The sequence below is a fragment of the Megalops cyprinoides genome, chromosome 16 (genome assembly GCF_013368585.1).
Source record: "Megalops cyprinoides isolate fMegCyp1 chromosome 16, fMegCyp1.pri, whole genome shotgun sequence".
NCBI lineage: Eukaryota > Metazoa > Chordata > Actinopteri > Elopiformes > Megalopidae > Megalops > Megalops cyprinoides.
Genome location: NC_050598.1, coordinates 6457680 through 6473054, shown reverse-complemented (window position 1 = coordinate 6473054; position 15375 = coordinate 6457680). Strand labels below are relative to the sequence as shown.

Here is a 15375-nt window from a genome sequence, read left to right as displayed (position 1 = left end):
AAAATTAAGCCACAAACCTGCTGTACACAAAAAAAAAATAAAAATGTAGAAACAAATTGAGACAAGGGCAAATTATAGTGCCTTGTCTCTTTTTAAACTCTCTTTCTGGGAATCGTTTCCACCACCTTTGCAGGATGAAGTACATTAAAAACAAAAATACGAAGAGGGAAAAAAAATTAAATTACAGCCATCAAGTAATCAGTTACAGCAACCGGTAAAAGAGCTGCGACAACTCCTCAGTCCCGACACTCCCCCTCGACAGTCTGAAACCCCGGACAGCCCCCCCCCCGCCTCCCGACACCAGATTCTCATCGGCACAAAAGAGAATGCGGTTGCTGCCAAATTTCAAGCAGGAATTATTACTGATCTCTGTGGGAATACTGTGATCCAATAAGAGGGCTGCTTCAAGCCCAACCACAAGATTAAAACAAAGGGGCAAAAAAACACTATTCTGTAAACAAATGCAGCACGTTTTCAGTTTAATGGAGCTCCACAAATTCAACTTGAGTTATTCAGGAGTGTCTTTACAGCGGCGGCCGTGTTCTTCCTGTGTGAACCTCTGAGATCTCACCGATATCTCTCCACCCATCTCTAGAACTCAAAATAACAGTGGACAGTGACATTCTGGTTTTGAGAGCAAATGTGTGACTGTTGATGACAGTAAATACAATCTATGGATAAGGGCCCGGGTCACGGTTTCCACTGCAGACCCAAGACGGAGCAACAACCCTCCTTAACAGCTGTGTAAAACGCAATACACAGTAACACCGTACACTGGAGAGCGCTGGGCTTATCCTGCCCAGTGAGGCACTCTGAGCATGGCGGTCTCAAAGGTTGTACATACCAATTTATGATGCGAGGATCCACGTTCAGGCATCACGTGCAACTTCAGGCAGGACGCTCTAGTGGTTAAATCAGCCAACGCCCCAAACTCTTGCTAACGGGAGCCACTGTACGGCTAACTCCTCAGCTTACTGTAGACTCAGCCAAGGGCAGGGTTGGGGTGGGGTGGGGTACTTCCTTACACTTAAATGTAGGACCCTCCTTAAATATTCTACAAAGAATCATCACTCATCATAAACTCTAGCCGAACAGATCGAGAAAATCTGGCAGTAGGCTATGAAGAAATGCACCCCCTTCCCCTGCTGCTATCACACCCCAGACATGGGAGCGAGTGAGCTGGCTCACAATGGGAGCCGTTCTGCTAATCAACGTCCCCATCTTGTGGTTTAAGGGGGTTACAGCAAGACCATTTTTAAAAAATGTGACGGATTCACGGTGTGTAAAGGAGGCTCTGGGTGCATGTCTGAAAGCACTAGGGACGATGGTTCACACAGCTGCTGTTGTAGGAGCACAGAACAGAAAGAGATCACCCAAAAGGCAGCCAGACAGACGCGTTCAGTTCCGATGAAGACCACCCCGACGAAAACAGCCCTTTACTGAACCTGCGGTTGTGAAGCCTGAAGGAGTCCCTAGGTATTTGCTCTATAAGGTCCTCAGCTGAAACCCTGTGCGATGGATGGCAAGCTTATTCAGAAAGGCCAGAATGAGCAGGATACACAATTCTGAGAGGACACTGTCAAGAGCAGGAACTGCACAAGCAGAACACTCCACAGAAAACCTGGTAAGTTTCTCTAACCGGGATACCGACACTGAGAGGCCTACACTGTCGGGAATAAGCGCACTGCGAAGTTCTGTTCTCGTCCCTCCTCTGGGTCCAGTTTCAGGGGTTCCCGCCTGAATGCGCTTTGCTAGGCACCTTCCTGAATCTGCGGGGGATGGAATTCTGTGATTAAACATGGCCAGTTTCACATCTCGCCTGTAAAACCCAACTGCGCTACTGCCATCCCGGAGTAACATCAGGTGATAACCCGCTGCAGTGGGCACCCCGGAGATGAATCTGTCCTAGAAACATGAGGAGAGAGGGGGGGTTGGAGGGCAAGGGGCTATCGTGGAAAGGCAGGGGCCGAGAGGGTGCGCCCTCGTTCCCTGCGCACGGCTCTCAGGGGTCTTTCTTGTGCCCATGCCCGGATCGTCGGTCCAGACGACAGTCCCTGCACTTGTGGCAGTAGAAGATGTCGGGCACATTGGACTTTTTGATCTTGGCGCAGGACAAGTGCACCCACACGCCGCACTGGTTGCACTCAATCATGGGCCGCCCGGCAAAGGGCTTCCCGCAGTAACAGGTGATCAAGTCCCACGAGTCGTCACCTGCAGGGAGGTGGAGGAGGGAGATTAGCAGATATCAGTTACTGTTTCTGGACAGTCAGCTGTGAAGGATGAGACAATGGAATTGTTGATAAGAGTTTTACGACTGTTAGCTGCGCTATCCTACTGCGCCGGCACGAGGACGGCCGCTCACCTGACTCCACCATGATGTCCTCGTCTGCAATCCAGGTCTCACCCTCGCTCGAGCTCATCTCTGCCTCCCTGGTTGACTCCTGCCGGAGCCTCTCGGCAAGCCCAGCCCCCTGAGGGGTGACGGACTGCTCCCTCGGCTCCTCCTTCGCGTTGCGCCCCTCCGGCTGGGCGTGGCCCGACTCGGAGTCCGTCTCGCTCAGGGCAGGGCTCTTCAGTTTCTTGAGCGATTTGGGCAGCTTGGGGTTTTTGCTGCGCTTGATGCGGGCGCGCTTCTCCCCTGCGCCGGCGGACAGGGACAGCTTTTTCAGCTTTTTGTCCTTCTTGCGCTCGGCCTTGCCGCCCCCCTCATAGAGGGAGTCCTTGAGGCGCATCTTGTCCAGCAGGGAGCTGTCTGAGTGCAGCCGGCGCAGGCTCTTGCCCTTGTTGGCGCGGGCCTTCCGCACAAACGTGTGGATGGTGTGCAGGTCTGAGCCGCCGTCCCCCCAGCTGCCGGCCCCGCCCCCGCTGCCCAGCTCCCCCGATGTCCCCGAGCCGTGCGGCGAACTGGAGGAGGCCGGAGACCAGGGGCTCTCCTGGAGAGGGGAGAGACACCGCACGTTCATACGCAAAAACAAACAAACAAAAACACAAAATGGAACTCATTTTCATTTGAAATGGAACATGTCCTTCAGGGAGGGTGACCAGCAACAGAGATGTAAATGAGGGATCTTAAAGTAAGTAAAAAACCACCACCACACTTATTTACAGAAGGTACAGATCCGTAAATTTCACACAAAACTTTCAGAATACAACATGTAAAATTCAAGACAGGACACTAACACCACTGTTGCCACTTGCTTTTTCCCCAGGGTAAGCTCTGTTCCCTGAGCAGCTCTACACAGACCCTTACATACCTGTAGCCATTCCCCATGGGTCAACCATAAGATATCATTTCCATGTCCAATGTATAGACAATATTCAAAATGCCAATAACTTACATAAAGTCTTATAGAAACTTTTTTATTGTATAAATGTATAAAGATGGTGAGCTCTATAAATAAGGAAAAAGTGTGGCTGTCTTGATCTGACAAGTAATCAGAGAAGTCCTTTTGCACACTGTTGGAACTGTGCAGCAATATAACATATACACCGGTTGTGAAATAACTGTAGCTTTGTCTATTTGCTTGCAAGAATTAATACACATCCATTCTTACAATTGCATCAGACATCAGGCAGGCATGGCCCAATAATGGTTCAAAAATCAGCACTCAAACACTATCCTACATTGCACAGAAAAATATAGAGATGTCGTGACTAACAGCCCAATCAGCCACAAGTGCCTAGAAGTTAAAAACAGAGGTGCTGGGGCTACTGAGTAGCTCAGCGCTCAAAGCACTCACTGAGTGCAAACTGAGCTCTATGGCCTGGGTTTGATCCCAGCTGCGTCATCAGCCAATGATGATCGAGAGCCCTATGAAGAGGGACACATTGGCTTGATTGGGGGGGGTGGGTGCGCCGGCAGGGATTGCTCGCCCCGCCACTCACAGACACTCTCACTCATCAGGCGCCTGAAGCTTGACGTCAGTGAAGCCGCGCCCATCCTTCGAGAGCATAGTGGTGCGTGGGGTGACTTGATGTGTGAAACCGAAGCACTGGCGTGTGAGTATCAGAGGATTCCATCCACCACACCCTGTGCTCATGCATGAGTCCAGTGGACGTCGTGGTAATAGTCAAATAAGACTTCAGATTCCAAAAAATAAATAAACAAATAAAATTAATTTTTAAATATTAAAAAAAGCCACCAATGGTGTATAAAGCAGGACAGGGGTGGGGGAGCGGCAGTGAGAAAAAAAAATTGAGGGAGTGTCAGCTTAACTGTACAAGGAGGACTACTCACCACATAAGATTTATCACTTTTACAAAAGGTGACAGACCACTAATGTAATTAAGGGCTACACAGCACTGCCATACTTAACCTCGACTTAGTCCTCGATACCCACTCAGACTGCAGTTCTTCTCCAGTCTGTTGCTGTTCACTGAGGGCGCTTAACATCCACAGGAGAAACAGCACCTCAGCGTCTGGAGGTGTGAGGACACTGAGGCAGAAAGGAACGTGGCTGCTCACCTCTTTAGGAGAAGGGATGTAGCCAGCATATGACAGGACGAAGCTGCAGAACTTGTTGAAATCTTCCACTGTCCTCTTTCTCCTCTCCGGAGGCTGCAAACGTGACACATGATCACATGACCCATCTAAATACATGCCTCTTCACACTCACTTTCAGCAGGTGATAAGAACTACACCTGTTACATGACCCAACAATAACATCAAAGTGAGAACACCTAGAACAATAACAGCGATTATGATTTCAAACTAAGAGGAGCAGTGACTGGGCGTCATGCTGCTTCTAGCAACTTAATGATGTATATGCTGGACACATACCCCTTGCCTGAAACGCTGAGATATGGGTGTCCCAGTGCAAGACAGTGGAAACTGATCCAAAACCCTACAGTATCAAGCAGGACTGGGTAAGGTATATCAAGAGGCCAATGCTAGTGCAAGTGGAGTTTTAGGGACTTTGCCTTAAAGACCACTTACTAACCAATGAGATGTGGATGTGATTACATTCCCATCCAGATCGAAAAAATAACAGACTGACAAAGATTAAGATGATGGAGCCAAATTCATCTTATGTTACCATTTAAATGTTTTGGAGTTACATTTTAGGTTTTACAACTGGTAGGTTTAAGGACATTTACATGCTAATCATGAAAACTGGTTATGCAATAACACAGCATTTACTGTATTATTTTACATCTTTCTTACAGTACCCAATCAGACAGTTGCTTAACTATCTTTTCCCATATTTTGTATACTGTTTCTGAGAATTCAACCGCACGAGAGTGCTGTTTTAATCATTCTCATTCTCAATCGCACAGAGATTCGTTCATCAGTTCGGCTGATTCACCACATCCATGCATTCTGACTCGTATGTTGGTGAACAAAGTGAACGAATCATGAATCGCCTGTCCACACTGCAGTGAATCAAATAAAATTGATTCAGCGCACCGAACTCATCGGAACAGTTAGCTCGTTAACTCGTACTACCCAATGCTTGAGCTTAGTCATCGAGGAAAATCGAATACATTTGTATTTAAGTGCTACAATTAAATCATCGTAACAAATATTATCGACTCGATGTTAATTTCGTCGGAGGAACTAGGCTAGAGAAAACATGCGCAGTTAGCCGACCGAGCCGGCTACGGCATTCCATATGTAGTCTAATGTCTGCGTTCAAAAACCACCTAAACTGGATCGTTACTCACAAAAGATCACTTACCAGAGGCTCGGTTTTGCATTTCAGTATTGTATCTGTTTGGAGAAATGGAGAAAGATGAATTAGTTCAATTAAAATCATTTCAACGAAGCAGCGAGCCTGAAACGTCACACGTTTACAATGTAGCCAGTCGACTACCTGATATAGCCATGATAGCAAACGTTAGCTGTTCTTTTAAATCTGTATTCGCTTTTAAAATGATAAAGGCTTTAAATCAAACAAATATATGGCGTAAAAAAAAAAACGGAACAGCTAATATTGGTATACTAGTAAGCAGCAGCGTTGCCTAACGTTTTAGGAATACACTCTGACCATGCTTAGGTAATGTTAGCCAGAGCTAGCATGTCCGAGCTTGATGGCTACACTCTTAGCCAAGTTAGCCACCGTAGTCTTGTAGAAATGGCGAGTCATCCGAAGCCGAAACAGCCAATGTCACGTTAAAGTAACGAAAAGACAGAAGAGGACACATCGTCAATCTGCAAACTAACCGTTAGTTTATGACGGACAGACATCGGCAAGGCGATTTGGCTGACTATTTTGAGTGAGCAGCACCATCAGGCCGAATACGTCACCTCATGGCTTGACTTGGCTATCTAGCTGCCTTGTCCAGCTACATAGTTTGCACTTTCTACTGTGATACAATCAGCTATATTAGCTAACAGTCTTTAACTGTCGTTTGCCATCTTTTCTCCACAGCTCATGTAGACGAACTGCAATTAAACTAAGCCTGGTAGCCAACGTACCAATCTAATATCTCGTTAACGTTCTCGTTAGCTCCGAAGCAAATCGGACATAGATTACCAAGGTTAGGAAACTAACGAACACTGTTCGCGAGCCAGGCACTTAAAAATGACTGTTCGATCTTAATTACCGTTTTTAAGACATGCAATGAACTGATTTCTACCGCTGACCAGAGGACACAATTTGCCCGTTAACTTGTAAACGGTATCTTAGCTTACGCCGAGCTTTTTAAGTTAACATCAGCCAACTGTAGCTATCTATGTAGCTAACAAGGTGTAACTTGGCGAGCCAGCTAACTGGCTTTGCCAGTTAATTACGATTTGGTCAGATAATGTGTTGGAAAGCCACCATCAACAAACATTTGCAAAATATAGCTAACAAGCAGTAGCTAGCTGTAGCTGTTCAGAGAATAAATGTAGCACTAGTTACCCAGCTAACGGCATAAGTTAGCCAGCCAGCTAGGCTACGCTAACCAAGTTATTGCGAAGCGGCTAGTGAGCCGTTTCAACGTAAAATAGCTAGCCATTTATGGCCGAAGTGCTTCACAATAATGTTGCGAGCTAACAACTAGATAAAGGAAATAACAGTTTTTAAGCGATCGCATTTTAACCTACCTTGATGTTCAGCCATAATTTCGAGCATTGTCGCCCGAGCAAGGCCTCACTTTGCACCGAGGTGCGTTACGAGTTTCTCCCGGCTCACCGAGCTGCAGCCCCGGCCGGGGAATGAGAGGGCTGCAAGATGGCAAAAGCGGCACCTTATCGGTGCGGTGAAAGTTGAAGGACGATCACGTCCTCTGTCCACAGGCTTGAAAATATCGTTTAAGTCCTCAGATGAAGAAGGTACGAACGTTAGCTACTAGAAAAAAATATTTAGCTATCTAGCTGTACAGCTAACTAAGCTTAATTTCTTCGTCACGGCGTTGCATAAAGCAAGAAGTCTTGGCAATGCAAAATAACTAGCCTACTATGTAAGTCACTTAACGGACTTTGTCAAGTTGGTGCTCCGGCTGTGTGCTGCTATGTTTAAAAAAATGTATTAAAGACCTCTTTTCCTGACAGAAGAAAGTTCTAAATTCGTCTCCGTGTCGTCTTCACCGCGCTTTACTCAAGCGAGCGCCATCACTACCTTTGTCAACTAACTCTAGAGTGTCCCCTTGCGGTGCATGCAAGACAGTGATTGTAAAACAGTGGTTACTGGGAATTGGAGTTCACTTAACAATAAAATTGAATGGATTAGGGCTACAAAAGAGTAAAAAAAAACTACATTATCCATAGACAAGCATCCCCAGAGGAGCATGCTGGGACGTAGAGTTCTGAAGAAGACGATGCTCTTAGTATCCAACTCTAGACTCTCGCAGCTACAAATACTAAATTAATGAATACACCTAGTTAACTGTTTGAATTATTGTGTTCAGGTGCAAATTTTTAGCCAATGCTAACTCATGTTCCAAAACACGAGAATGGACACGCGTATCTGAGTAGAATTAGTCAACTAAAGAATAGGCCTGAGCCTCAGCCTCGAGTTATTTTGCGAGACCGATGAGGCGACCCACGAGGGACGAGAGAAGACGGGGGTTCAGGAGGCTAAGAGAGGGAACATAGGTTACATTTTACGTTCATCATGTTGTTGGATATAATGCAAGTAACCGAAGGAGGGGGATTCGTCATAATCCAAGGTAAAACTACATCTATACTATATCTAGCCACATAGCTATATAGCATATATAGCATATAACGTGAACGTTACATACAAGATACAACCTCTCATAGGACTGAGTCACTAGCTAGTTCGTCAGAGGCCATGGGACGACACGGGTGGATTTTGTAATATAGTGGCCATATATTAACAGTCATTGTTTGTCTAACCTAGCCATCAAATACCACTGTTATATGCAGCTCCAGAAAGTATTTGCATTGCAATGGAAAGCATGTCCACTGGATTCACAGTATTAGATTAGCTGTAGCTAAAGTTGTCTTTTCTGTCATTCAGATTCTGTGGATTGCTGTGGACGGCAACTTCTCAAGAGTTTTATGAATGCTGCTTTAAAACGGTGAGAAATGTTATTCATAATTTCTCATTATTGCATTAGTCCTTGTTGCCCTTTACGTCCCTGAACTGTGGCTAACGTTTGCAAACGAGTAAACAACTTTTAGAGTCAGCTAAACGTGGAGAGGAAGTTTCGGTCTTGATCCTGTAGAGGGATGCAGTATGTCGCCTTGATTTTGTTTTATATTGATTCATTGGAAAGTACTCGATAAAAAACACTTCCCACGTTCTCCTGTATAACACGATTTCGGGTCTACCTAAGCAGTTGTGTTATTCAGTAAAACTGCCTCTATGACAGTCTTCCTCATCTAATCATGGTTACACACACCATTATTTTTGGCTAAGTAACAGAAGTGACTGATGCCATTCATGTTTTTTCAACTGCGGTTGTCGCTCGCGATTGTAACAAACGTTACCGTGCCTGATACTTCCCTTATTGAGAGCAAAGAGGCGAATTCACAACCGTAGGGGGGCTGCGTGTGAACGAGGCCCACGATCGATCGTAAAGTGTGCGCTCACTGACGAAAGCTTGAAACCCTGGAACTGTTTTAATGTCACGGTGTGGCATCGCATACCTTTACAGCAGTAAGAGTTAGTTACTGAGGAACATCCTCTTTCAGTCGTGAGTTTTTACACTCCTACTTCACAGATTGAGACCTGGAGATGTTTCTTTTTTCCTTGCAAATCCATAATTGGATCATTTATTAGACTTAATAAACTTAATAGGTCTAATTTAATTTATTAATACAGGTGTGCATTTTATGTTCTCAGTAATTGCTGAAAAGGAAAGACTAAAAATATTCATCGTGTCACTCTGTGTAAACAGATGTCATCCCCTGTCCGTTGTTTAGTTGCTTGAAACAAGGCAACTTCTTTATAACATCTGGTTAAATAAATTAGCTACCAAATTGTGTTTTAACCCCAGCCTGCCTAGAACACAGGGATTACTGCACAATGTATACTACAGTTCTATGGCCAAAAGTGCTGTTATTAATTCAATCTGTCTGTGCAAATGCTAAATTTGGATCATTTTTGAATAGTCTTTCATAATCCTGAAATGGAAAGCCCAGATGCAGATTATTTAGGAGACATAATGTGTTGATCTGAAAACCCTGGAATTTATTGAATTTGTTGTCCTTGTACAGGGAGGGGAACGTCATTTAATAAGGTTACAGGGGACTGGCTAACACGACAACCCTGAAAACAGCCATAGTGTGAGAGAAGATCACATTACATTGTTTTTTAGCAGACGCTCTTATCCAGAGCTACTTACATAGGTCACAACTTTACACACTACCCATTGGTACAGTTGAATATTTACTGAGGTAATTCTGGGTTAAGTACCTTGCCCGAGGGTATAGCAGCAGTGCCCAAAAGGGGAATTGAACGTGCAACTTTTCGGTTATGAGCCATTCTCCTTACCACTACACCACACTGCCGCAACAGAGCCAGCTTATTTGTGTGTTTCAGAGAAGAAATCATCCATGTACTGGGGTTTGAGGTTTGTGAGGATGAGCTGCGAGCCGGACTGGACAGCAGATGCATACAAAGGTAAACCCAGAGGGAGAACCAGAGGGAGAACAGCAGCCATGAACCTTCATGGTGAATCCAAAATTATAACGAACATGTTCTAAGCTTCATTCAGTGGGTTCAGTTATCAGTGAGACATATTGTTTGGGAAGCAGTAGGCATCTTGAGAGCCAGAGGGTCTGGTGGGTTGGTCATTCTCCCTGTTCTTTACATTACACCACATCACATTACATTATTGTCATTTGGCAGACACTCTATTCCAGAGAGACTTACTACAGTGCATCTCTTAAAATGGCAGGGAAAGTTGCACAAACAGGATACCACTAACCACACATGAACAAGCATCAGTGCTAAACATAGTGCTGAGATCACAAATGTGTGCCTGGATTGACATATAAGTACAAAGCAGTATGTACAACTTAAGAACTATATCATTTCAAATGTAATGCAAAGACATACTACCCAAATGCAAGTAAACCTGCACATACCTAGTTATCTATAAAACTCGGAAATAATCTTCCACATGTATAACTGCACATAAAAGAGACAAATGATCACACTTAGGGGGGTTGAGGTGTAGCCTGAAGAGCTGGGTCGTCAGTCTGCGACGACAGAGGGTAAGTGTTTCAGCTGTTCTGACAGAAAACGGGGAACTTGTTCTACCACATATAGGCTGACAGACGGACTTGACCGAGATGCAAGGATGCAAAGTTCTCGGAATAGTCAGTTTGTCAACCAACACTTGCCAGACACTCAGCTGTTGCACACATCCCCCACATTTTTCAATGGTATACTGTTGGCTTAATGGTGAAGAAGAAATTGCCCCCTTATTCAAACCCCCCTGATACTCAAAGAGTAATTCAGCTTATTTGAAAGGGAAGATCTTCAGGGCTTCTGCTTTGAAGGACTGGGGATGCTCACCCTGGTGTCCATGTCTGTGAAGTTGAACTCCACACAAGAATACTAAGGTAAATTATCGGTGTGTTCTCTCTTGCTCTTTCACCCCTCCCTGTTCTTTTCAGGCTGTACTTTCATGACGGTTTCACTGACCCCTTGGGCTGGACCGAATGCCCAGCGCTGACCGTACACCAGTTCACTCCTCAGCAGATCAGTGCGCGCATCGGTCACTCTGAACAGCCGAAATCAGTGATGCTTGTCATCGATTCGCTGTCTTGGGTTCTGAGGCACCACCCTGCTACTGTGGTTTGCCAGCGGCTGCAGGAGCTCAGGAGAGGTCTGTTGCAGGCACATACAGCTGAATCGACGAAATGCAAAGAGAAGTAAAATGGGTGTCACAGTAGCATCGCTGAATACATCTCCTTTTCATTCACAAGGGGGAGCTTTGAAGAGTATCCTGGCATTGCTGCACTCTGACATGCACCAGCAGGGAATTGTGGGTAGCGTGTGCCACCTGGCTACCGCGGTCATCTCCGTTTCACCTGGGACTAGTGTGAAGCATGCTGTCGCCAAAACAACGAGGCGCACCAAATCAGGCAGAGTTACCAGAGAGGTAAGGACTTTTGGCAAGCATGTATGTCAGAGATCCTTTGACTGATTTACATTGGGGCCCTGGTTTTTCTAAGAAGTGGTGGTCAGGGCAGACATTCTCTGTGTCCTATTGATAAAATAATGTGTTGTCATCCTGAAAAAATGGATATTACAGGTCTACAGTCAATAACACTCCGGAAACCAAACTAACAGGAATAACTGCATGTTGACAAGATCATACCCACTGCACCAGCGCCCTCTTTGTTTCTCACTGATCAAAGGGCCAACAGGAAGTCCGTGATGGATAGCATCTGCCGCAAAGCTGCCCGGTTAATATCCCTGATGTATGCAGTAGTTTATTTGGGCCATAAATGGTTTTTGCAGCTGTGTGGTTATTCTATGACCATTGCCACAAATTCAAACCAGAGTTGTTTAAAAGGGGCACTAGACTTCAAAATGACTTTATGTCATTAAATGACTGCAGTTAGTTACATTACATTTTGTTTGGTATGCGTATGGACGCTAAATTGTCTGAGGTACCAAGAGTCAACTACTATTTCTACTTCTGAAATCATCATCTCACAAAATATTCCCTTTCTGGGAAGATATGACTGTTAACTAATTAATCCATATATATTTTTACTGGGATTATTATTTTGTAAGATTTCAGTTGAAATGAACAGCATTTGTTGTCACTCTCTACTTCCATGCCCAAGCAGACAGAGTCAGGAGGAGCCTCCTCTCTCTAGGTGAATGGGAAGTGCATTCTAGGGCTTGTGTGAGACTACCGTAGATTACCACACAGTTGGTCATGAAACTGTCAATGAATTTCAGATTAGCTTGTTTTATTGCATGATTTAAAAAATAAAGGCCCTTTGGTGTAGATTCCTACTGTAGAAATGCCAGAAACAGCACAAACTAATTATGGTTTTATCAAATTGTACAAAATTCATACAATTATTGTATGTTTATAGAAATTGTTACATAATTGTTATTGGTTATAAAAAATGGTTGAATCATAATTATGATGTTGCAATCATGTTGCCATCTGTTGGATTAAAATTTTTCTTCACCTGAGCTGACATGCATTTCTTATGTACCAGAGTCATATTACCATGATAAGGCTGTCCGTTAAGCATGCATGCGATGTTAATTGAGTGTAATGTGCACGCTATGTAGCAAATGTGTGGTGCGTTACTTACAGATGTGTGTACTGTGAGTTGTGATCATGTGTTATCAGGAGGAGTACTTCACTGTTTCCGAGGATCTTACAGTCACAATAGAGGCCCAGTCCATGCATTCAGGAAAGGCACAGGCAGAACCAGAGGAGTTTGAGGTAAGAACGTGCAACTCCCAGATGCACACATGGGCTGACATCTGTGTACAAGAGCTAACAGAAACATGACAAGAATACCACATGTGCACACGCATTGTGCACAAATGCATTATTCACTGATACATATGATAAGACCACAAGTCTTTTCCACAATCAAATAATCAGCATTATCACAGCTAGCTTTCTTTCATTTTGAGATGTGTCTGCATATGTGCTCTCTGCAAATTACTGTCATGATAGATGAAAGGTGTTTCTTCAAAGGAAGTCATAAAAATCCTGAAAGGTTTCTTGCGTCTTGTACCTCCAGGCAGACCCTGCTGCGAACTTGACCTTCAACCTCCGGTTGTCAGAAGTTGAGAGGGAGGCCAAGGAGAAGCTGTCCCTGCCTTTTGTCTTCAGCCAAGAGAAGTGAGACTCCTTTCTGTGGCCCTCGGGCTCCCCGCGCCGAGCACGTAGCGCACTCACAATGCCCACACCGCTAACAGCAAAGCTGTCAGTGTGTCTCCTGTCATAGCCACCACTCTCCCGTTTCACAATCCCAGTCCCTTGCGCTCGGAGAAGCCAGGTCTACTGACTGGAAGAGACGTCATTCAGATGTGGTTGAGGATTAATGAGATTAACTCTGACACTACATTTCGAAGTTTGCCACGTACAGGGATCTTTGAATCCATGGCCTCCTGGTTAGCGTGTGTTGCCTTGTCATTGTAAAGCTGTGGGATTGCTTCTGTGATGGTCCTTCACAGCATGCCTGGGTCCAGTGTTGCTCCTCATGCTGCATTGCTTCTACACGTGCGTGTAGCATTCCGGAGGTGGATTGGGCCCTAGAGCCCTAAGTATCTCAGGCTTGGAGTACTTTGATCATTATAAATATACTGTATCAGTAAAGCAAGCTGAAGTCTCTCTGTGTAATTACACAATGCAATGGTCTAATTACAAATGAGCAAAGACTGCAGTCACAGACATGGCTGACTCCATGCAGTGCTAAGTGTTGTGGCAATTGCTCTTCAATTCAGTAGGTACTGTTATAGTAGCAGTTTTAGACTCATGTAACTTTTAGCTCAAGGTTCTTTTCTCCACACAGGAAGTCTGCTCTCCTCCATCATAGACCTGGCGCAGGGCGGATCCTCTATGAACCTGATGCGAATGACGATTTTGACCAGGAGGACCCTGATGATGATTTGAACGTATAAGGACGTGTGATGCAGTGGCAAGGAACAGGACTTGTAACCCAAGGGCTTACCACTGCTGCACTGCCCTAGGACAAGGTACTTAAGCTGTATTGCTTCAGTAAATGGTTAACATGTAAATATTGTTAGCTGTGTAAGTTGCTCTGGATAAGAGCATCTTCTAAGCAAATGTTAAATGTTACTTGTGAATGCCCATCGTGAACCTTAATGCAGGTATCCATATAAAAAAATGTGGTTCATGCTGCTTCAGTTTTTACTTATTGGGTCAGTGGAACAGTAGTAGAAAGATATAAAGGTATTTCAGACAGGTGGGAAGCTCAACCATTTTCAGAAGGTGTGATCTGTTTTACCACTCTGACTAACTATGTCTTTGATAATTGAGTTACAATTTTATTAAGATAATGTGTCTGTCATATGATTTTTGTAAATAATAAAAAGCAAGATGCTTGAACAGAAAAGAACGGTCTCTTTTTTCAAAACGATGATGTCGGTAATTGTACTGTGTTGCATATCACTGTGCTTGAAGTGTGTCTTGCAAATGCTGTTTGGTTGAAGTTGTTCGTCAGATGAAATTGAAGCACACACAAGAAAAACAAAAATAACTGCAAAATTAAATAAGTGATGCTAATATTGCACTTGAATCCCTTCAAGGTTAGAACTGTGGAATGAGGTTAAGTTGCTTTGGCATGCCACGGTATTGACTGATTTCTTTTGGAAGGCCCATCTTTTGGGTTGCTGTGACTCCTTTTTGCCAGAAGGGGGCAGGTCTGAGTTTGTGGTATTCCTCCTGTAACCTGGAACACAAATGCTAAAAAACATCTTTGAATGAAGTTGCTGAGCACCTTAATATCCGATTCAGTTCACTTCTGTCAGCGCAAAAACTACAGAAGGAGCATGAGAATAGATGGTATACCTCACCGCACAGTGGCGTTGTTGCAAGTAATAAATGTCTTTCATAAATTACAGTTCTGAAGTCACTTCATAAAACAGAGCTTGTGATACTGGCACAGTTTAGGGTTACTGCTCTAGTTTATAGTATAATTACATATATGTTGTATTAATATGTGCTCAAAGTTCCACTATTGCTGTTGTAACAGAGGGTTAACACAACTTTTGATTTAGGAGAGATGCTTTTATTACTTTGCCTCCTGGAAGCCAGAAAGCATTCTGTGGCCTGTTGTGTTCTGCACAGGCAAATAATGTGTGTATTACACTGTTTGGAGGTGGGACATTCTGGCTGGCCACAGCATAAGTGAAATTTAACGTAACACTGGCCCAACAGACTCTTCACTGGATAGACAGATAGAGATACCCGCTGGCTTTCGCTAATGAGTCTCCCAAAGGACATGTATATTTGTAGAACAAACAG

The 15375-nt window shown here is 44.4% G+C and overlaps 2 protein-coding genes across 3 annotated transcripts; one reads left to right on the top strand and one right to left on the bottom strand.

The window, feature by feature from the left end:
- Positions 1 to 288: 288 nt before the first annotated feature.
- Positions 289 to 7545, bottom strand: phf23b (PHD finger protein 23b). The gene is made up of 5 exons (XM_036549052.1): positions 7031 to 7545; positions 5679 to 5710; positions 4466 to 4558; positions 2363 to 2933; positions 289 to 2211 (listed from the first exon to the last, which is right to left on the bottom strand). Exons 1-5 carry the CDS (start codon positions 7056 to 7058, stop codon positions 2003 to 2005), a joined length of 933 nt encoding a protein of 310 aa, XP_036404945.1. The 5' UTR covers positions 7059 to 7545; the 3' UTR covers positions 289 to 2002.
- A 184-nt stretch (positions 7546 to 7729) lies between these two features.
- On the top strand, positions 7730 to 14078 carry elp5 (elongator acetyltransferase complex subunit 5). 2 transcript variants are annotated; one of them, XM_036548755.1, is made up of 8 exons: positions 7730 to 8094; positions 8409 to 8469; positions 9936 to 10016; positions 11018 to 11229; positions 11330 to 11505; positions 12724 to 12819; positions 13127 to 13227; positions 13901 to 14078. In XM_036548755.1, the coding sequence occupies exons 1-8, from the start codon at positions 8040 to 8042 to the stop codon at positions 14007 to 14009; spliced, it is 891 nt and encodes a 296-aa protein (XP_036404648.1). In that variant the 5' UTR covers positions 7730 to 8039; the 3' UTR covers positions 14010 to 14078. The 2 variants fall into 2 exon arrangements, with proteins under 2 accessions (XP_036404648.1, XP_036404649.1); XM_036548756.1 differs by lacking the exon at positions 9936 to 10016.
- Positions 14079 to 15375: the final 1297 nt, after the last annotated feature.